The sequence below is a fragment of the Podarcis erhardii genome, assembly GCF_964252035.2.
Source record: "Podarcis erhardii genome assembly, chromosome: 11".
Lineage (NCBI taxonomy): Eukaryota > Metazoa > Chordata > Lepidosauria > Squamata > Lacertidae > Podarcis > Podarcis erhardii.
This window is the reverse complement of record NC_138501.1, coordinates 32,094,008-32,117,086: the sequence shown is the minus strand read 5'-3', so window position 1 is coordinate 32,117,086 and position 23,079 is coordinate 32,094,008. Positions and strand designations below refer to the sequence as shown.

General features: G+C 39.3%; 2 protein-coding genes across 9 annotated transcripts in view; one reads left to right on the top strand and one right to left on the bottom strand.

Annotated features, from left to right (window-relative positions):
* The window catches only part of HOMER1 (homer scaffold protein 1), a 74,212-nt gene extending 65,271 nt beyond the window's left edge, over window positions 1–8,941 (top strand). For all 5 annotated transcript variants that reach the window (XM_081881236.1, XM_081881238.1, XM_081881235.1 and 2 more), the window contains 3 exons: window positions 1,751–1,861; window positions 3,186–3,266; window positions 5,821–8,941. In XM_081881236.1, the coding sequence (XP_081737362.1) occupies window positions 1,751–1,861; window positions 3,186–3,266; window positions 5,821–6,009 (381 nt within the window). In that variant the 3' untranslated portion in view covers window positions 6,010–8,941. The remainder of the gene's footprint in view (window positions 1–1,750; window positions 1,862–3,185; window positions 3,267–5,820) is intronic.
* Window positions 8,942–11,802: 2,861 nt separating this feature from the next.
* Window positions 11,803–23,079, bottom strand: part of JMY (junction mediating and regulatory protein, p53 cofactor) — a 43,849-nt gene continuing 32,572 nt past the window's right edge. Inside the window, exons 9-12 of one of the 4 annotated variants that reach the window (XR_014161391.1) lie at window positions 22,206–22,737; window positions 20,726–21,036; window positions 18,996–19,051; window positions 11,803–18,889 (exon numbers count right to left, since the gene is read on the bottom strand). Coding sequence is in view for 3 of the 4 variants with exons in the window: in XM_081881187.1 (XP_081737313.1) it covers window positions 20,729–21,036; window positions 22,206–22,737 (840 nt within the window). In the remaining variant the exon portion in view is untranslated. Of the gene's footprint in view, window positions 19,052–20,707; window positions 21,037–22,205; window positions 22,738–23,079 lie in introns of all 4 variants that reach the window. The other 3 variants (XM_081881187.1, XM_081881188.1, XM_081881189.1) reach the window with 3 other exon arrangements.

The window sequence follows — 23,079 nt, the reverse complement described above, 5'->3', positions numbered from 1 at the left end:
GAGGGCCTTCTCGGTGGTGGCGCCCGCCCTGTGGAATGCCCTTCCAGCAGATGTCAAAGCGATAAACAACTACCTGACATTCAGAAGACATCTTAAGGCAGCCCTGTTCAGGGAAGTTTTTAACGTGTGATATTTTACTGTATTTTTGCTTTCTATGGAAGCCGCCCAGAGTGGCTGGGGAGGCCCAGCCAGATGGGCGGGGTATAAATAATAAATTATTATTATTATTATTATTATTATTATTATTATTATTATTATTATTATTATTGCTGTGTTTTCCTTTGCTCCACATCAGTGAGACCAAGAGAAGGATCTTGTCGTCTGGGCAGCCCAGGATCTCCATACACACTGCCCAGGCTTGCATCCCAGGGAGGTCAATTTGGTGGCATGACCCTACTTTGCTTTAATCACAGAGAGTTTCTTCTCTATGAAAAGGGATACAGTCTGCCTGACTTCTAGTTTCCCTCTTCTTTTTTAAAGGTTCAACTCCCCACCGCATTCTGTGAGCTCACATGTTGTGGTTGAGCTGTTTTTATTAATTTCCATTTTCTCTTTCTTTACAAACCTCTATACTTCTGAGTACCTAGGGAGTCCCAAAGCATGCAGAAATCACAGCCTTGTATTTGAGTGGCCCCATTTTGCTTCCAAAATGATAGGCGCTCAAACACCTGAGCTTGCTATTATGTGGAATGATGATAGTTAAATGAGACCTTTGAAGTTAAAAGCAGTATGCCTCTGAATACTAGATGTTGGCAATAATCAATGGAAGAGGTGTGTTTCTTTCATGGCCTGCTAGTGGGTTTTCTGCAGGCCTTTGGCTGGTCAAAACAGTGCTGGATTAGATGAGCCCTCTTATCCAGCAGAGTTTTTCCTTTGTGCTTATGTTTTAATGCCCTCAAGTCACATTCAGAGGATTTGGCTGCCGTTAAATAAAAATTAGCATTGGGCATAATCCAGAGAAAGTTAAGCATGCTTATGAGTTGTTGAACTTAGTGCTACATTAGTATTTAATTGTACAGTTAGGTCCCACTGAATGGCGCAATCTAGAGAAAGTTAAGCATACTTCAATTCTATTAATGTTTTCTACAAGCACCTGAGTGACAACATGCACATGGTCTGTAGAATTGTTAGTATTGATGTTTAAATCACAGTGTTTTAAGCGTCCATTGGTTTTGTTGTACAGTGCTGGTGGAAAAATACAGAGGTTAATTAGAATTTTGGGGAAGTCTTTGGATGGTAAAGGTTTATGAATTACTAAAGTATAGGGCGGTATCTAAAGAAGAAGAAGAAGAAGAAGAAGAAGAAGAAGAAGAAGAAGAAGAAGAAGAAGAAGAAGAAGAAGAAGAAGAAGAAGAAGAAGAAGTAGTAGTAGTAGTAGTGTGGGGTTAAAAGATTTGTGTGAATCATTTTAGCAAACTAGTTACACATCATTCTACTATATAGTGTCAACTAGAAGAGTGGAGTTTGAAGGAGAACAGTCTTCATAATTAAATAAGCCATTCTTAGGTTTATATTTATCACTTTAATTCCCAACCAACCCATTATTTGATTCAAACTTTGCCACTTTTAGAAGAACTAGCATCAGGCACAGAACTTAAACAGTGCTCCACCATCATTTCATAAAATACTGTGCAAAGCTAATGAAACCATTGCAATAAGTGTTAATGCTGTGATACAGATGCTTAGTAAAGCAGAAATGTCCCATATGGTCCTATAATTGTATATTTATCATTTGTATTTATTTTTACAGGTGACTGAGCTGGAGTGTGTTAGTAGTCAAGCAAGTGCGGTCCACACACATAAAACAGAATTAAACCAGACAATACAAGAATTAGAGGCAACGTTGAAGAAAAAAGAAGAGGTACTTGCTTGCATTTGTTAATTGACTTTTTAATAGCCCTGATTATTTATCTCATACACCATTCATAGTATTGCATTAGCTTGTATCAAAATACGGGTTACAAAAATAAGTTGTCTAATTTGTTGTTTTTTTATTCTGTTGACTAACATCTAGAATGAGATGCAAAATTCTTTGCACAGGGAAAACCATTTAGATAAATATGGGTTGTTTCTCCCAAAAAACACACATTTCTTTCAAAAGTCAGTAGCTTTCCTCTGTCCTTCCTAGAAGTGTGAAAGCAGGCTGACAAACAGGCCATAACTCATTTCTAAAAGATGGCTTTTATATACTGGTTCAAAGTGCCTGAAGAGTCAGGTGTATTAGAATTAAAAGTACTTCCTCTAGTGATGATGATCGGCAGACTGACCCCTGCAGTATGAGGCCATGCATTGGTGGGAAGTTCAAAAAGCGTCTTTGTTGCCTTTGGCAAAGCACACTCACTTCCCCAAAGAGTGAATAATAGGTAGGGATTGCTTTTTATATCACTTCTCTAGTCCTAGAAGCACGCTATTATTTCGCTGTCAGTAATTGGCGCCAGATGTTTCAGAGGACAGTTCAAGATATCTCACTGCAGTTCCGAAATAGCATGCCTTCGGGGAAGTTTCTTCCTAGTCACCTAACTGGTAGACTTTTATTGCACAAAGAAGTGTTGAGTTGTTCACTACTTCCACAGATGTCTACTTTAATTCTTGAAATCATTCTCTTCACAGAAGGCAAGTTAGGCTCTAAGCCAACATTATTAGTATCTAGCCTGACTAAATGATTCCAGTGTTGTTTTAGACTTGGTCATGAATTGTTGCATATATTTCATTACGATTCCTCTGGCTTTCTTCTTGCTATAAAATAGACAGTTGTTCACAGTCCCTTGTAACTGAAATTTCAACTTTGTTCTTTGCAGCGTTCCCTCCCTGGTGTCTTTAGCCCTGAGAAACTGGCTCTCTGGCAGCCGATTCTTATGACTCAATTTCAGCTATTGCTGCATAATCATTAGCAGATTTCTATGCTTATGAACCTGAAGCACAAATGATGCTTCCTACTGGGAACTGTGCATGTTTTGAGAAGCATGCTGAAGTTCAAAGCTCTAGGGCTGGCCAGATGGCTCTCAGGGTGATACAGTTTGGCCCACTCTCCAATTCTAGTTTCACTGCATAAGTACCTGTGAGAAGTACCAATGGGTTCTGCAGCATTGGCAACCCTGTCTTGTATGTCCTGATTGGATGAGGAGGATTTGTCCAGGATGAAAGTTAGGTTGACTTTGGATAATATGCTGTTTTATCCCCTTTAGGAAATAGAAAAATTGAGACAAGAAATTGACAATGCCAGAGAGCTTCAGGCACAGAGGGACTCTTTAACTCAGAAGTTACAAGTAAGTTACAGAGCGAATAGGGTTGTATCTGCTTGTAGGTAACACTAAAAAAGAGGAAAGAAGTTGGATAATTTTGGATCTTGAAGACTTGTACAGACAGACAGTTTGGGGGTGCAGAATAGCCCCCACCTCCTTACTACTTTGATGGGGCTAACTGTGTTCCTGCAGTGTTTGTGTGAACATTGTACAAGTGTGATGGAAGAAGGGAAGCTTTGTCACTGCGCAGGGAAAGCCCGTTCACGTTAAACAAACAAACAAATCATGAGGATGAGTGTCCTAGTGCTGAAGAGAAGGACTGTACATCTTTCAAGGGGGGAGCAAACAAATAAAAGAAGTGATGTGCTCTGGTGTGGGTATGTGAATTCCCTTTCAGACTTCCTTTTCTTAATATAAGGTTACATACCGGTAAGTATTCCTAGAGTTCCAGGGTGGTCCAATGTGTGGCCCTATTTTGGCGGCTTTCAGCAACATTTGATGTCCCTGTACAGCCCTCACTTTGCCTTCCCAAAGCTGGGTAAGCAAGGTGCTGGGCTTTGAGAAGGAGGTGTGAGGGCTCTGATAGGCTTCTGGAGTCCCCCTGCCTCCTTCCTAGTTAGCACTTTCCCAGCTTTGGGGAGGAGGTGGGAGGGCTGTAGGATCCTGCCAGAGCTTTATGCCTCTTTTCCAAAGAAAGGCCCTTAGAGTTGAATTTCCAGATCACTCCAAGATCAGCAAAGAATTACAAGCCCACGAGCACAAGCTGTTCAAAGATAATCCTCCCATCTCATGCTCAGATGCAATATATTGCCCCTTGGGTTACTTGGGGATATTTGATGGTCGGGAACACGGCAATGTATTTTCTTGGGAAGAAGCAGAAGAGGGCTGTCTAGAGCAGGGAGGGTTGGGGAACATGTGGGCATTTGAACATAGTTGCGCTCTGACCGCCATCATCCCTGACCATTAGCCATGCTGGCTGAAGCTAATGGGCGTTGGAGTCCATCAACATCTGGAGGGCCAAAATAAAGCCTTATGCTGATGCTTTCCTGAGCAGGTAAAAATGCTGAAATTAGTATCTGGAAATTTGGACTGCATTTTATATTTCTATTGAATGGCAAACAATCAAACTTTGATAAGCAGGTAGGAGTAATTTCTGCTAGAACACAAACACTTCCTCTTACATATGTGTTGCAATTTATGCTGGGAATTTTAGAGTTCATAGCTTTTGAAGCGGCATTCCTTAACAAATTGCTGCAGGCCTTGATGTCTTTCATCTCTTCAAATGAGTGTATGTTTTAGATCTTGATTGCCTGTAGATTCTGTGTTCTCTAAACTGACTGGTCAAGTTACTTGGAGATAGCAGCAAGATTATATACACACTCAGTGGAATCTATGCCCTTGACAAACTTTAAAAAAAAATCTTAAATAAGTGCAACAAAAGAATCCTTTGCAAAACAATTTTACGTGGTTACATGTTCTTTCCTACAGGTAACTCGTATCTTATGCTTATTTTATTTACGTGAACACAGCTTTGTGTGGGGCCTGGGGAAGGATAAATAAATAAGGAGCAGAGGAAATCCACACCCACACACCCCCATGCAAAGCTGTGGTTGTGGACTTACATGGCTTTGGGAAGGTGGTGTGAGCACTTTGGCAGCATCCCAGAGCCCTTGCACTGCCTTCCCAAAGCCAGGCCAGTGCTAACTTTAGGAAGGCGCTCTTGCACACTGGCAGAGCCCTTCCACCCTCCCACAGCCAGGTAGGCAGCCTTACAACTTGGGTGGGGCTGGTTTCAGGGGCTTCTGGCTTTACACATTTTTGCATATATGCGTGGACTCACAGAACTGAACGCTTGTGAAAGATGTGAGCCAGGTTAACAATGTGAGTTATCTGTAAGTGGGGGGGGGGGTCTTAACTACTATTTAAAATCCTGTTAACCTGGCTCCTGACACTACCAAAAACAAAGTTTTCCTTTTAAATCCATTTGTAATTAAATGATGCTTAAATGACTAAAATATATATTTACTAAGATGCTAAATCATATTGTGTAGGCTAGTCCATGCATCTCTATCTATCCTCCTTTCCCTTCCTAATTGTATGTGAGGCACACTTCTGTCCATGCTAATCATGGTATATAGCATGCGGCCCTCCAGGCCATTTTTGTGAGCACTCTGATGGGGTCCTAGACTCCTCCTTCCTCCATCCCAAAGCCTAGTTAGCTCTTTCCCAGCTTTGGGGAGGGGGTGGGAGGGCTCTAGGACCCTGCCAGGGTCTCTGTGTGTCAAATTTTGGCCTCGCCTCTGCTCCCCAACCAACAAAGCAGTGTGGAGCCTACAGCTTCTGGGTCAAAGTTGTGTTGCAGCCCACTTGGTATGAAAAGTTGGACAGCCCTGATGAAGATGCTATCCTACGTAGATACCTCCATTTAGGAATGTGAGCCTCACTCCCTACTTGTGAGTAAGAGATAACCCTGTTGAGCCTGATGATCATTCCAGCTCCATGTTAACTGTATAGAAAACTGATAAAGATAATACTGCATTTACAAATGACATATATTGCTGCTTCTTCTTTTTTTAAGGAAGTGGAAGTTCGAAACAAGGACCTAGAAGGACAACTGTCTGACCTAGAGCAGCGTCTGGAGAAAAGTCAGAATGAACAAGAAGCTTTTCGCAATAACTTGAAAACACTTTTAGAAATTCTTGATGGCAAAATCTTTGAACTAACAGAACTACGAGATAACCTGGCCAAGCTAATAGAATGCAGCTAAAGAAAACGGGATTTCAGTGCCAACCTTCTTAAAGATGCACTGTCTCTCTTCATAGGACTTTGTTGGGCTCTGCATCAAAGTTGCACAAAATTAGGAAAACGCTCCTCCAGGAGGGCCTGTTTTAAATTTCCAACAATATATTTCAGTGTAAAATTTTAGAATTCAGCTTGTAGCTAGTTGGGAAAAAATAATAACTTGAACTACAAATTACCTCCTTGTATATAATTGGCCATAGATAACTCGAAAGATATTAACAGTAATTGAATGCAATCCTTTTCTATTATTAGCCAGTGAAATAATGAGAAGTGCCCCATATGGCATCCCTTTTAGTGTTAGACACATTGTAGATGATCTGTCTTATTTTGTTTTTATTTTGTTGGTTAAGACACTCAATTGCTGTGTTTTGTGCAAGAACTTTGCGATGACAGCCCTCTCTTTTGTTGTAATCTTAATAATTTCTCAGGATATTTTGCACTGTTAAGAAATTGTGCATTACTAATTAATTCTTGCCAGGAGTGAGAGAGAGTTGCATCTTTAATTCATACCTAGTGAGTAACTGCTTGTATAGAGTTCTTCCCTTTTTTATACTGGAAGATACTGTATTTATTTACGATGTTCACTCTGGTGTTCACTAATATTGTCCAGTGTATGGTTTACTTTTCTCTATTTAAGTTCATGTATGTAGAAGTTCTGTGTTCCATTTTGAAGCCTATCTATGAAGACAGGTGAGTCCCTGAAAAGTAATTTCAAATCTGCTATATACAGATAAGTATCCATCTAGTCTTATTTATTAATACCACATATGTTTAATATTCACTGTTACCAACATATGTTTTAATAATTCTTTTAACCAAAACTTCTTCAGAGTAACCAGTGCAGCTTGTTATAGATATACTGTGGATATACAGCAATTGCCAGGGTGTTTACGTTGACATTGCTCATTCAAAGAAACTGTATAATCACAGGAAATTGGAGATCTTTTCCCCTCCTCTTTGAACCTTCACATCACATGTTTAGCAGAACCACACCAGGCAATATTCTGAATTTCAAAACAGGAATTGAATTCAGTTATCCTCAGTGAACATGTTTTTAAGTTGTTTTGATGTGATTTACAAAGACTTTTGCCAAACATGTATTTCTTTATATAATATTTTTTATTTTAAAGGGGGAAAAATGAAAGGTAAGCCAAGTGTCAAATGTCTGCTTACTGAATGGGAGTTGTATTATGGGACAATCTTGCTGTAAATTGTCTAATATTGGAGAGGATTTTTAAAATGAATGGGGGGGGGGGAATCAAACACAAAGATGCACTGACCTTTTCTTTACACCCAAATTAATTTGAATGTTAAATGCAAAATCCAGCTTGAATATAAACTCTGTACAATAGAATTTTTTTTCCACTTAAGGACTGCTATTCAAAACTAGATAATATAAGTCGGGTTTTTTATGTGTGTACTGTATGTATATACTGTATAATACACACATTCTAATTTGTATTCAAAGTGGGAGAAATACATGGTGGGTTAATTTATAAAATGCCATTTTCTTTATCTGTAATATAACAGGTGTCTCCTGAAATGTCAGGATTACTGTTTAGCTAACAGTAAATTATCATGTATTATACTGTATGTACTGTACACATCATTTGAGTTTCATCCATATTTTAGAGTATTCTGCCACTTATTTTATTTATTACTGGAGAAAATATTTGTTCATTGCATTCATAGGTAAAAGCTTTCTATGGTGATTTTTTTTTAAATAGCTAGATGTTAACGATGTGTAACTTTATCAGGTCCAGGACAGTAGTGATTACCTGATTTTAATTTACCTGGAGAAGTTTGTACCTGATTCTCTTGCTATATGAGTGTCAATTGGAAACATCTTCAGAAAAGTATAAAATTGGTGTAATTGTAGGAGGAATGAAGTATGTTCATGAGTGTTATTAATTATAACAAGTTAGAACAGAAATTTGATGGCAAAAAATGTAACATTATTTTTAATGAGATCAAAATTTTTAATACAATGACATTTACATGTGGGAAAATAGTTTACAAAATATTTCCACTGAAATGCTGTGTATATGTGTGGTACAAGAAATTTATTTGTATATGTACACATACACACACATGTATATACAGTACATGGAAAAATTTAAATGTGCACATTTTTAATATTTTCCTATTGAAATTAAATTTGAAAATTGGAAATCAATATTTGAGAATTTCTTTTCTCATGTATATTAAGATGCTTGACTTTGGGTTCTTTTGTTTGTAAAAATAAAATCTATGAGGGCTGCACCATTGAACTCCCAAAAGTCATCCAATATGTATATGGGATAAGTGGAATTAAGTGCACATATAAATAAAATCCTATTGTTAAGAATATTTTAATGTTCATTTATGGTAGGTGGGTGTTTAGAAATTGTATTCTAGAAACTGTATTCTGAAATTCCTAATTAGGTGATCATACCTATTTTAGTCACTACACTTCTGTATTATTAAGGTAATAATTGGCATAATGGACAAAGTCGTGTTTTCCCCAGAGACTGGTATTACATATTGTATCTATCTTAAGAGAAATTGTGGGAATATATATGCCAGAAAATGTTGGGTACTGTGGACAAACAAACAAACAAGAAATTACATAGGAGAACAATTACCCTGTGTACTTGTCATATGACAATTATGGAGACTTGTTTTTTAAAAAAACCATTCTTTTAAAACCCAACAAATACAGTTTTTATTTTGAAATACAATTGCTGTTCTGGAGAATGTACTTTACTCAATTTTTTCTTCTTCAGCTCTTTTTAAGTATTACAAACTGTTCAATGGATGGCAGCATTTACCTTAATCCTTCAGGTGCTACTGGATTTTGAATTAGAGTGTCATGTTGTGAAATTCTGACTTTGACATAAAAAGGTTTTATAAGTACATCCCCGTCTGGAAGTTGGTTATTGGAGCCTCTTTCTCATAACTCTACTCCAGAATATTCCAATATTTCCCCCAACACCTAGTCTGGATTCAAGTAGATCCATTGAAAGAAATGTGACTGAAGTTAGATGCTTTGAAATCAATGGGAATTATTAATCATGAGTAACATAACTCTAATTGGTTTCTGTGGGTCTAGTGTAATAATGACCAAGTCTGGTTCCATCCCAACAGTACCTTAACTACAGCACATGTATGGAGCCTTAGTAAGCAAGATGGAGCATAACAGAAAGTCCGATTGATTGATTGATTGATTGATTGATTGATTGGTCAGGTCTCCAAGAAACCAATTGACAAGCAATCTGGAGTTTACTGTGGCCAATTTCCTCCTTGCGGCTTTGTGAGAGCTGTGAGATCTGATTGTAAATGTAAGGTTGGATCCAGAGTTGCCCTTTGATAAATAGAAGGGATGACAATCCAGTGAATGCTCCCAAGATGCCCCTTTCTTCTTGCATCATCATCACCACCCCCAAGCCACCTCCCGCCCTGTTCTCCCCTCTGGTGCAAGAGACCAGCTTCTTTGGAAAAGGCTGCACTCTCAATGTCTGGGCTTGAGAAGCAGTCGCCTACGTATCATCTGCAGGAGGTAGGGCCTCCACCTTGAGCTCCATTTCAACTTCTTGCCTTGTGGCAAATGGCAAACCCTGCACTGGGCACAAGAGCCAATAGCAACAAGAAGGCGGCTGCTTTGGAGAGGCACCACCCACTACTTCCATAAGAACATCCTGGGAACGGAATTCTGCTCATAGGAACCCAAGCCAAAATAACTCTCTAAAATTCTTACGTGAGAATAGATAATATAATTCATTAAAGTTAATAAGGATGTAGTTCGAAGGACACCTACACTTGAACAGCCTCAATTAATTCAGTGTGAATTACTTTCAACAAAACATGTATGGAACTAGACAGCAAATTAGCTTTTCCCATCCTTTGTTGCAAGCCAGCTCCCCACAAAATCAAGGTTCCTTTTGGAAAACGTAAGTAGAAAAATTCATTTCCACACTGTACTGGTTCTTTGATTTTTGTGCCAAAATGGCAGTATTATTGGACAATTTCCGATAGATTTTCTGATCCTGGCAGAGAAGAAGGGGTAATGGTTAGGGAGACTCACATAGAATACTGCCAGAGTTTAAAACTTCATAGCAACTTTGTAGCAAGCAGGTCTTTCATGTGAGTAGTCTGGGTAGGTGGGTGACTAACCAGTTGCACAGGATCTGATTACAGTGGTGCCTCGCAAGACGAAATTAATCCGTTCCGTGAGGCTCATCATATAGCGGTTTTTTCGTCTTGCGAAGCAAGCCCATTGACGGCTTAGCGGATTAGCGCTATTAGTGGTTTAGCGGCTTTTAGCGGATCAGCTGATAAGCGGCTTAGGGCTTAGGAAAAGGGGGGGAAAGCCGCAGGAACTCGCAAGACATTTTCGTCTTGCAAAGCAAGCCCATAGGGAAATTCGTTTTGCGAAGCACCTCCAAAACGGAAAACCCTTTCGTCTAGCGGGTTTTCCGTCTTGCGAGGCGTTCGTCTTGCGGGGCACCACTGTAATTACATGTTGGAACTCATAGCAATCTGCAGGGCTTGTTCATAGTTCTTAAGTTTGGTCTCAACGGCACAAAAAGCGCTTGAAATTTGGTTTTGCTACCAGGAAAAAGGAAGCATTGCTGAGAGACTACTAGTTCTGTACATGTGATCATAGCAGCGTTTTCAAGCTCTGAAGACATAGCCTTGGAATAAAGAAAGCAAAATACATATTGGTGTCTTGACTTATGTTTGCTCTTGTTGTAAACAGGCTCTTACAAATCTGGAAAATAATCTGTGAAGTGGCACCTGTGCACTTGAATGTGCAGACTAACAAATGTATTCTCTTGTGTTAAATCAGATGTACCAATTTACACTTACACTTGGGGGAAAAGAACAGACTTACCAAGAGTAATCCTAGGGACAGTCTATGACAGAGGAGCCACCACTTCTTAAGCCTGATCCGGTTCACATGAGCCACAAAAGATGGAATGTGCTTCCCCCTCTTCTTTTTGAACTTGGTCTTTTTATTATTTCTCCCATTGACATAGTTTGTTTGAGGTATGTCAGGGGACTGGGGGGCAGGGATTGGAATCATGCAGATCCAAGACTTCCCCCAAGGTAGTCCTTTTCATTCCCTGCCAGAGTACCATCAGTGGAGTGACAGCAGCAGAGCTTTCTGCCGCTGCAATGATGAGGAGGGTTCTAGTGACACACCACCTTCTCAACCTTCAGACTTGCCTCATTGCCAACAAAGAGGCCCACAACACAAAAGGTTGCAGCATCCCTGGTCAGCCAGCTGCCTCCAAAGAGGACTATCCAGGACTGGAACCAGACTTCAGGGGGTCTTGTGGTGCCCTGATGAGTCCTCAACAAACAGACAAAACCCCTGCTACTCCACTATAGCCACATTATTTTTTCCTTGATGGCACAGGAGTGGCTGCAACACATTTGCTGCTCTCCCCATCAACTCTGCAGCCAGTGTGAATGGAACTCAAGTGTGGTTCCTATCTTTAGTGGTTTCCCACCATTTTTAATTTATCCAAAATGAAATCCTTTGTTTTCAGAGTTTTACGTCTCATTAAGGAAATCTTGCGTGGTGGAATGAGAGGGCCAGAACTACCTGTGATCCTTCAATTGCAATGAAAAAACCATCTTCTGACACATCAGTATAAGAATGTACAGAGAGTTGATAAGGATTGCTTATGCTTAACATAACCGTACAATATTATACTAGCATGTCTGCTTCAGAGCTCCACAAGTCCTTTAAATGAATGTGAAAGAAACTGTGTTCAAATAAATATCCTTTATTAAAGAAAAAAAAGGAACAACTTTTAAGCACCAAAATTTTTAAGTATGTTGTTACATTGCATGTACACGAGACAAGTCATTCAGGACTTTGGGTATAGGTTTGAATTTCGAAGCCATGATAGTAAAAAACATGAAGTACAAAGCAGTACAATAAAGTTGCAGGAAGGCTGCACTTAAAGGGGGAAAAAGCAAAAGGGCAAACATTTAAAACTTTTAGTTTTCAAAATATTGCTAAGAATGCTCTTTTCGTTTATACTTCGTGCTTAATACTTTGGAACACTGAGCATTATAAAGGTATTGCAAGTTTGCTGGAGCATTTCAGAAATGCAATGTCCATTTACAAATGTCCATTAAATACAATTGTTTTAAAGAAGTGCAGCACAACACACCGATTTTCATTCTTTTTGCACTAAGTTAGTGAATGGTGAATTGGTTTTCTTTTTAATTTTTTAGCTGTTCAAAAATGAGGCGTTCCATTAATGTTTAACAAGCTTTATCCATGCAACATAATCAACAGCCTTCTACATTTCAGCAAATATGTTAACACAGCTCTGCTCTTGGCAACTCATAAAATGACAAACAACAAGTGGGCTGTAGCCATACGAATGTAAGACTAAAGACCCAAAGTTAAGATGTGGTAGTGGGAGATCCATGACAGGCTCCCCTGAGGTTTGTTTTTAAAAAAACAGAAAGTGGGGGGGGACTAAAAGCAATCAGTGAGGGAGAGAATTAATTTGGGCCATAATGCTGCTTTGCTTTTATCTCATTTCTAATTTATTATTTCCCCTATTTAAATCTCCTCTCCCTTTGAAATTGTCATTTACTTCACTGAGGAAACATACAGTTTCAGGGGGCAATTCAAATCAGCAAAATAGAGCAGCAGGGAAAGGGTTACCAAAAATGCATCACAGTCCAACTCCTATATGGGAACCTTGTGGATGCTTTCACCTTTTAAAAGAACTTTGCAAGATCTGGTCCTAGTTCTAATGTCCTGCCTTGTTGAGGTTGAAGTTCTACATCAAGTGTGTAGACACCGCATGTGATAGTCATTCCTAGACTGTATGATTTCTGAGTACATGAGGATGATTGCTTCCTGTAAGATTTTTTAAAACTCCCCACATACAAGGAACAATCACATTAGTCTAGGGGCCTCCCCATCTCCTAGCAGAGAACATTCTCACTTGTAATCTGCCGTATCTGTCTGTATATCTGAATCAGCTCTGAAAGTAATATACTCACATTTCCAAAGGAGGAGTGGGGAATAGGACAATGGAGTGGAGAAATCAGTTTGACTACAACTCTTGTCATACCTAACAATTGTCCATGTTCACGGGAGTTGATGGGAGTTGTAATCCAGCAACACCTAGAGGGCCACAGGTTAGCCACCACTCTACTATGTGCAACACAGCCAACTATTATATGCTCATACCAGCTAAGTACCCTTCACAGCACCACATGCCAAATCATACAAGCTTGGGTCTGTTCAGGGAATGAGACGACTTCTAGGATTATACCCAATGTGAAGTCAGGTTGACATGCCCCCTCATTGCAGGAGATTGTTGTTGATCAGTGAGATCAGTGATGTCTTAGCTGGGCTTGCAATCATTTTTCCTACAGGGAAGGGTGCTTCCCTTCCAACCCACGCCACTGCTGCCATTTCCAAATTCAAGATAATGGCTGGTACATTTGGAAAGAGGCACTTTGTGCCTGGCTCAGATATAATACTAAACCACGGTTTAGCCAGTGTCACGTGAACAAGCCTGCTTAAGAGTTTAATCCTGGTTTGTTTCAATAAGCCATACTTTAAAACTAACCACTACTTCAGACCTACCAATGAACAGTGATTTGTTTAAACTAGACAGTGAATATATAGGAGTGTAAGCCCAAGGTTTGCAGCTCATTTCTGTAACATTAAGCTATGGCTTAGTGTTACATTCAAACCGGCCCTTGGTCCCTTGCTGTTACTGACAGCTTTTTTTTAAAAAACAACAACATTGTTTTTATGGTGGGGCGTACAAAAGGCTTTCTCCCATTGGCTAGAATTTATTTATGAATGCCACTAGTGATTGTGGCTCAGTTAGCCCTTTTCAGATATTCAGCCCAAATATATGAGGGCAAAAGATGTGTAGGAGGCTGGGGACACATATACTAGTCCTGCTTCCACTTCAGCCATTTGCATGTTTAGCATCAAGTCCTGAAGGAAGTCTCAAAGTGCCCCAAAATCTCTCTGCAACCAGGAGCCCAATCTCAACCATGAGGGTGCTTATCGGCATGTTGAACAGGCTTAGAAGCTCCCCGCTCAACCTGGCAAGGTATTGGAGGGGGTGAGCCCACCATGTACACCCCTGCCCCCCTCTTTTTGACCTCACATGTTCAAGCTGAGTGACCAGAGGTTCTGCTTTACCTACAATTAATGGTGGGGAGGAACACACTAATCTGCAGCCCACTCTTCAGCTCCTCCTGGGAATAATGCCACGAAGAAAGTATTTTCTGAATTGGACTCTTAATCAAAGATAGTGTGAACACCCATACTAGAAAACAGAATAAATAAAATGCTGGTGCCCAGGTCTAGAGAGTACATAGACCAATAAAGGCCAGGTATAACAGGCTGCTAGCCACATTGACCATGTTCCAGGTCCAGGAATGGGTAGACTGCTGCTGTGCTCAGGTCCTGCTTCCATGCTTCTCATGGGCAACTGGTTGGCCACTGAGAACAGGATGTTGGCATAGATGTGACATTGGCCTGATCCAGCAGGCTCTTCTTATGTTTATCTGCTTGCAGTTGATTTTTATGCTCAAAGCTAAGAATTCCCAGGAAATGGTCTTAAATAGCAGAAAAGGTTGTGCAAAACATTAGAAAACAGCTTTGCAAAATAGAACATTCACCATGGCCCAAATTAGATTTTAATTACGTAAGATTTCATGTAGCAATTAATATACGTTATTTTTTGTTGGAAGCTTTCAAATGAGTTATAGGATAAAACCGCTAGTGCTTTATTTTTCAAACCATCACACACAGTAACAAAACAATGTGCTTTTCTCTACTAAAGAACACTTGGCCCCAATCCAGGGAAATGAGAGTGCAGCAAAAGGCTGTGTGGCTTCTGCTTCACCACAGAGCATCAGCCTGCCTAAGGCATGACCGAAGCAGTCAGAAGAGCAGGACACCATATTGAATCTGGATGTCCCCTTTCATGGTGGTTGGTGCTGCCATCTGCTTCCATGAATAGATTGCTAATAGATTAGGGTCAATATTGATAGCACACAACTACTGACACTTGACTCTAGTAGCATTTTAAAATTCCACATCCTCTCAATAAGGTGCTTACATCTCTTGCAACAAGCATCTCTTAGGCCTCCTTTTCAATAAGCTTATTTGCTTGTTAACAGTTCACCAACACTAGATATATCTTGTTTCATGCTTCTGGGTTCGTTATGAGTAACACAGGTAACCAAATTACAAAAGCATTACAGCGAAAATAAAAGAATGCTCATAAAACCAAATAGTTTTACAGTTCGCTCTTTAAAGTCAGTGCAAATAAAAAGAGAACATTGACTTTGAGTGAAAGTTTCCCCCCTTTTCACTAGACTGTGACAAAAATGCACATGATTCTCTGAAGACAGTGTCTACATGAAACACAACTCAAAAGCAAAAACTTGGAATGCACCAGCAAGACATAATTTAGTGCTGTTAATTTGTTTTTGTGGTTAGCAATTTTATAATATAAGCTGCTCTACTCTGAAAAGCTTTACAAGAAAATGGTTGAAATAAGAAGCAAAACTATCTATACTAAAGAATATAGTCAGTATACAAATAAACCAAGCAACTAAAAGACTTATGGGATCATGCTGCAGAAGATAAAACCACTTTAATAAATGTTGCTGTGCAGCATAATTTGTTTTTCTAGTGGAAATAAAACACCTTGGCCCCCTTGCTGCCAAACTGCCAAACACACGACTCATCACCTCCTGGCATTTATAGTTCCTTGAGCTAGTCTACCACCAGTTCAGGGGCATCCAGGTAGATCACTACGTTTCTTGACAGAATGCATTGTGGACAATAAATTGAGAACAACGGCTGCAGTACAACCATGTACCGCAGTCAGTCTACAGCATACGAAATACTGGAATGCATTTTTTCATGCATACTTGTCAGCTGCATAGATTTAGGTGTGAATGCCAGTTCAAGCAGCATTCATCAATAACTTTTCTTAAATGTCCATATATTTGCTAAGTCTGCTGCAATAAATGTACTAGACTAGAGTACTGTGAGTTCTCAGCTGGTATGCAATGGCTTCAAGAAATAAAATTAGGAATCACTATTAATTAAAAGCAAAAGCAAAACATGTGGGAATATAATTATAAGGAATTGCACATAGATAAGATGGACAAGGTCCTAACTTGACAAATTTGTGTAAAATGCTATCCAGGCACTACTGGCACCCAGATTAATCTCTTCTTCCTAACAGATTATGGGAAAAAACTATACTCGGTCTAAAGGAAAACTCTGGATAGGAGATCAGCCACAGTACAGTGGTACCTCGGGTTACAGACGCTTCAGGTTATGCGTTTTCGGGTTGCGCACCGCGCCGAACCCAAAAGTACCAGAATGGGTTACTTCCGGGTTTCGGCGCTTGCGCATGCGCAGAAACACAACCCGCGTGTGTGCAGACGCGGCGCTGTGGGTTGCAAATGTGCCTCCCACATGGATCACATTCGCAACCTGAGGTTCCACTGTACAGCAGCCAAGTATGTATAAAATATGTTCCTCTGAAACAGCCATTTTTATAGCGCCAAAAGCCGGTTTTATTTTTTTGCATTAATTAAACTGTCAGTAATAGTTTTTTAAAAAAAAAAACAAAAACAAACTAGAGCTTTCAAGGCAAAGATTCCATATATACAGCCTGAACATTTCACAATCATCTTGAGAGCTTTATAAACTTTCCATATGAATTTAAAATTTATAGTTGCAAAAGAGTGTTAGCATAAGGAGTGTTACTCTCAATTTTCAATAAGTTATGTCTCCTTGATTACGTGAATTGTCTAGCAAAATTTGCCATTCAAAGCTCCTGCTGCAACTGATTGTGTAAAGCTTTACATGATCCATCTCATCCTAATTTTTATAAGTTCGTGTTTTGGGCTACAACTAAAATTTCAAACACAATATATTATACAGTGGAAATTTGGAGGGTGACTAAATGGAGGTGACTAAATGGCAAAGGCACACCAACTACATATATTATGGTTTATGCTAAAGGTCAACAGTTATATTTTGCAGCTATTTAATTATTGCCACCACCAAATTTTGCATTACCTGTGACTGTAACCACACAGTGCATAATGCAATTTTGGTTAATATGCAGTAACTTGGAAAGGAAATGGGTTGTCTTGTTTTTCAGAAAATTAATGTTCAGTTCCTAATACAGTTCTTTGTCTCCCCAACAGAAGGCGTTCTCACAATAATTGAACTCATGCTATTCTCAAGCTTACCTTTGGGAAAGGACAGCATTTCAGACTATATAAGGCATTAAGCTTTTTTTAAAAAAGAAACCAGAATGGCAGGTATCCTGATAAAATATTTCTCATTATTATTACTGGCCTAGGTAGTAACTTTTGCACACCCAAATATTTCCAAGAGTTGAGCTGGACTGTTACATGTATTGTCAAGTATTCAGGGTACTCCCAAATATTTTTAAAAGGAAAAAGAGCAAGACATTTAACCTCTTACTATGAAAGGTGAGTGGGCTTACTAAATGCATTCCATCCAATATGCATCTACTTACAACAGGCAGTGAATATAGTAAATCATTTTAAAATGGATATTTCCTATCATAAGGGATCATAGTTTGTCAAGCACAAGATTCTCCTACAAGCAGAAATTTTCATTTGAGAGCATTTTAATAAGGGTAAGATTAGCCCTGGTGCAGAAATACTATTCCGTACAGTACTCTGTTATTAAAAAATGAGCTGCCTGCAGCTATTAGTCATGCTGTTTGGGATTACGTTGCTTTAGATATTCACTGTACCAAAGGCTGTGCCTCCTTTAGACCATTATACAACCAGGGTTAAAAATGAAGTGTTTTTCAAATAAGTAGGCTGTTACATAATTCAAATATTTTAACAATGACAGGAATAATGAAAACTGGAAAAAAATTATAACTTCCACAACTTAACAGTAAAATTGGATTTCAGTTTTGAATTTTCTTTAAATAAAGGTTCCTTAGAGTCATCAAAGAACAGTCAAACTAATAGACAAAAATAATTTTAAGTATTCTCATTACAAAATATTGCTTCTATAAATAAAATTTTATGTAACTTTATTATCTATCACTCAGTCCTGCAATTAAAATGTTTCTATTTATACGAGCATGGGAAATTCTAATTTAAAAATACAAGATGTACACAGTATACATGGCCTTCTAAAGGGTTTTGCTATATGCCATTTTAAATGTACTAGGCTGTAAACAATACATTCTTAAGTATAGGTATTCCACTCTTAGGGGGCTTCCTGTTATTCTGTAGAGCCATTTGTTCCCATTTTCAAAATAACTTGTATTTTGTACAATGAATAGTTAAAATGCATTATATCTCTGAAATCCACTTCCTACATGACAAATATAGTGAGAAATAAAGACCTTTAGGAGAATTCCTGTTGCTGTAATAGAAGCTGATGTGAAAGTAGCAATTTGTTGATTAAACAGTGAAGTCTTCAGTGAACCAAAGGTCAGATTGCATACCTGTCCTGATAAATTATGTTGGGAAGAAGCTCTGCTGCAATAGGTGCTGATTTAGTGTTTCACACGATTGTAAAAAGTGAGTGAAGAACCAGAAATATCTTGAATGGTTCGTTCTCCTCAGTGTTCTGCAAAATACACATCTAATAAGGTAGTTTTTGATCCCATCAGAATTTTGTACCATAATTTAAAAAAATGCATTTTAAGCTCTTCTGCACATATCAAATTGTTTGTCAGGTGACGCCTTTCCCAGACAGAAGGTGGTGATCAAACTGTTGACTATGGATGTTCAGAAGTGAAAGGAAAATCATTATTCTGTGGAATCCTCACCACCTGTTTAAACAAACAAAAAAAACAGCTGAAGGACAAACTGTAAAGTTGCTTTTTAAATCAAATTCTATTCCTTTAGAGGCCACATCAAAATGTGCTTTTCAAGCACCTATTCCTCCTTGGCATCTGAATCTGCAGGCCATGTTCTGTGACAGGCTGCTCTAGCTGAAGATACGACAGAAACAAAATTAGTAGAAGAAAAGGAGAGGCTTAGCTCTCCCAACAGCTCATTAATATGATTAGTCTTTCCCTCCCCTCATCACCTGCTTGGAATACTGAATCAAGAGGACCCTTTCCTCCTCTGCCCACAACAAGAGTGCTAGTGTAAAAACTCAATGTCAATACTGTTTTGCAGGTGTGCATATGAAAACACAGATACCACAGCAGTACCTGCTTTGCTTATCCACAGTTCCATTTTCAATATCCCAGCGCCTTCAGTTAATGTAATCTCCAGTTATATACCAGGGCTGGCAGAGAATCTCCTTTCTGAGAACCTGAGAAGAGTTGCTGCCAGTCCAAGTCACCTATACTGGGCTAAAGGGACTCATGAGCCGACTCACTGTAAGGCAGCATTGTTTAACTCAGGCATAGGCAAACTCGGCCCTCCAGATGTTTTGGGACTACAACTCCCATCATCCCTAGCTAGGGATGTGCTCAGGGCTCAGGGATGAAGGGAGTTGTAGTCCCAAAACATCTGGAGGGCTGAGTTTGCCTATGCCTGGTCTAACTACTGTACGTGAAGATCTGTGGATGAGTGGAACATTTGTAGCTTTAATTTATGTATGCTTTACTTTTTATAGAGATTTTTCCACTGCAGATTGATTTACAGAGTAAATTAGTAATTTCATCCTTTAAATCGATTCCCCCTTTACGGGAAAACTTGCCTTGCAGACTTTGGAAGTGACCTTAATTTTGATTAAATATATTGCAATTAGTTATTGGCATGCCAATTCACACATTAATCCAGTAGGGTCACCTCCGTCAAATTGATAACAACCGTGATGAGACAAATCTTACATTCCACTAATGCAACATATGTTTCCACCTGCAACCCAGAAATCAGATTAAGGTTTTCACACAAATTTTCCCTAAGTCTTAACCCCCCTCCATGATCACAATCTTCCCCACTTTGTTCATACTTTTGATTCAAACAGTAAGGTTTGCTTGCAAATACTGCCTTTCCACGTTTCCAGCATCCTGAAAACGTATCACCATTTAAGAAAGATGCTATAAATGGGGAAAGATCTTGCTTTTCTTAAAAAAAAAAATGTCTAGAGCTTTTGTTCAAATAAGCACTAGCATCAATATATTCCAAAATTCCATATCATCAAACTGTAATTTAGATGTTTTAAAAGATTTAGGGAGGAATATAGTGTGCATCTCTCTTCTCCGATTAGAACAGTGGAATATAACACCCCTAGCCAGGCAGCTCAACAACCCAGAAAAAATGGGCAACAGATCTCTGAATTAGGAAAACTCCTCCCAAATCAATGACTAGAAAGGAGGCCACGCCATATAACTCTAGGAGTACTAGCTAAGACACACTTTGGTAAAAATGGAAGCAGCAGAGGCATCTGTCAGTCAGAAGTAAGGAAACTATATCCATTCTGACAAAGCAAGTTTCCTTCAGAGAAGTATCTTGTGAGAAGCTCCAACTTTCTTTTCCCATACGCTCCCCCCCCCCCGCCGCTTATACAGTGGCTGCAGATCTTAAGCCACACATGCACTTCTCTTGTGTAAACATAGGCGAACTTAGGCACATTCCTAACAAGGATCTTCTATTATAGGTGCTACTACTATTTAAGGAAACCAGATATATACCAAAAGAAGAAACATTACTCCTTAATTTTCCCAGTCTGTGCAAGGCAGGTTCTCCTCTTCATCTTCAGACTCTGGTGATGCTTCCTTAATTCGCCGTAGTGCTTCATGGATGCTGCGTGTCAAAGGGTCATCATCAGGTAGAATTGTGAATGATTCTCTCATAAGGTCCTTTTGCACTTTCTTCAGTTTCACACCTTTTCTTATCTGTGCCAAAATGTTATTGCTGTCGTCTTCATCAGGGAAAGGCGGGAGATTTCTCTGCTCAACTTTCCTCAGGTGGAAGCTACCACGTTTCAAGGAAGCCAACACCTCATCCATTGGGGAACTCACTGCAGAAAATCAGAGTTCAGTAAGCATTGCAACTTTTCATATTTTATGCTATGAAATTTCAACAAGACATTCACAAAAGCCAACAATGTCTGAAATCTCATTTTCCTCTCCTCCTCCTTGCGGCTCCACCTCCACTCCATTGGGTTCCCCAACCCACAAAGCACATTTCCTACATGGAAGGTTAAAAAAAACCCTGCTATATATTTCTAATGCATTGTTTCTACAATTCTGAAAAAAAATTACATTATTTTCAGATCACAATAATCAAGCCCATAAGAAAGAAGATCAAAACAATTGGAGGATTATGTAGTTCAAAAGGTGAAATGAAGCTACTGCATCAAGAGATGAGCCCCCACTGTTGTCTCTGGTTCTCACAAAATGTCCGGTAAGTATCTGGCTCAACTTTCTATGTTAGGATAATGTAGCTGGTATTGAAGGAGGCTGCTATTCCTTAGACAGCCAACCCAATACCTCTACATACCCAACTGCCCTTGTGTACAGGGGCAACAACCAAACCTGGACACCTCCTGGTCTACCTGACCACACATGCATGTCCACCTAGGGAATGGATTGGACTGTGCCTTTAATTTTTAAGATCCACTGTATCATGTTTATTCATTTAAAAACCACAGATCTGCTAAGATACACCACTTCCTATCGGCAGAGGTGTGGAACCTTGTTCTTAAAAGTTCTGTTTAAAAAAAACAACTTTTGGTAGTAGTACAAAATAAGTACTCTGAGCTGTGAACTAACACCCTGTACTCAAGACACTGAAAATGTCATCATTTATTAATTAAAATATACCAACGCCACCTTTCCCATTGTTCAATGTTGACAAAACAGAAATCAAAATTTGGATAAAAACATCAACAGAGTTATCAAGAGTTTTCATTAATTCCACCAGCTGGAATCCAGAGTTCTACTTCAGGTGTAAAAACTTTTTTTCCCCCCTCAAAGCCACCAACACCCCCTCCCCTGGGAAACATCACAAAATGCTATTAAAAGAAACACACACACCCCAGTTTCAAACATGATTTGGGGAGATCATGTTCAAAAATCACAAAGCCATGCTCTCTTGGGGGGGTAGAGACCCTTTAATTTTATTACTCAAGGTAAGGAAAACTACTTTTTCTTTTCCCTGAATCACATTCAAGAGAAATGAAGTTACCTCTTCTCCTCTGCAAGCCTTCCATATCGCCCATTTTCTTTAGTTTCTTCTTGGCACTGACCAACTGGCTGCTATCAAAGAAATGAGCTGATGGTGCTATAGTGGTCAGCAGTGCTGGCTTCTCAATGCTGGGTTGTTTCACAGGGCTACTGCTCTTCTCAGAGCACTGAGTAGACTCTTCCTTGGTGGGCAGAGGTGGTGGCGGTGGCGGTGGAAGAGGAGGAGGCATTGGGGCCTCATTAACTATATTGGGCTGAAGTTCATTACTGAGAAGAGCAGGAGGAGAAGGAATCTGAGAAAATTCAGAGATAACGCCACAGGGAGGTGAAGTATCTTCAAGTGGTCCTAAATTTCTAGACTCCTGGATTTGTAAAGGTTGTATTCTTTTTTCTTGCCCCACCACATCAGTCTGTGTAGTTACAGGTAGCGACAGACGATGATCAGCACATGAAGTTGAACTGGCTGTACTTTTTCTTCTTGCATGGGCCAGTCGAAGTCTGGTTGATTTGAGTATTACCTGTCCAGGATAGCGCTTAGGAGGGGGGGAAATGAGTTAAAAATTAGGCAAGCATCAAAAGCATGGTGACTAACAGCACAATTTTAACCCTGTAAACTCAGAATTAAGTCCTACTGAATTCAATGGAACTTACTCCCAGGTGAGTGGGGTTAGGATTGCAGGCCAAGAGACTTATTACTGCTAACCTCAACTGCTCACATATAATTATGATTCAACCCTTTCAAAATTGTCAGGTTAACTTGTAAATTGAGAAACATAAACATGGGAATTAATTAATATGAAGAGAAGTATAGCACATTTTTTTCCTAAGAATAATTCCAATGTTCTTTTCTATTTTCTTGTGAATATGAATATAGT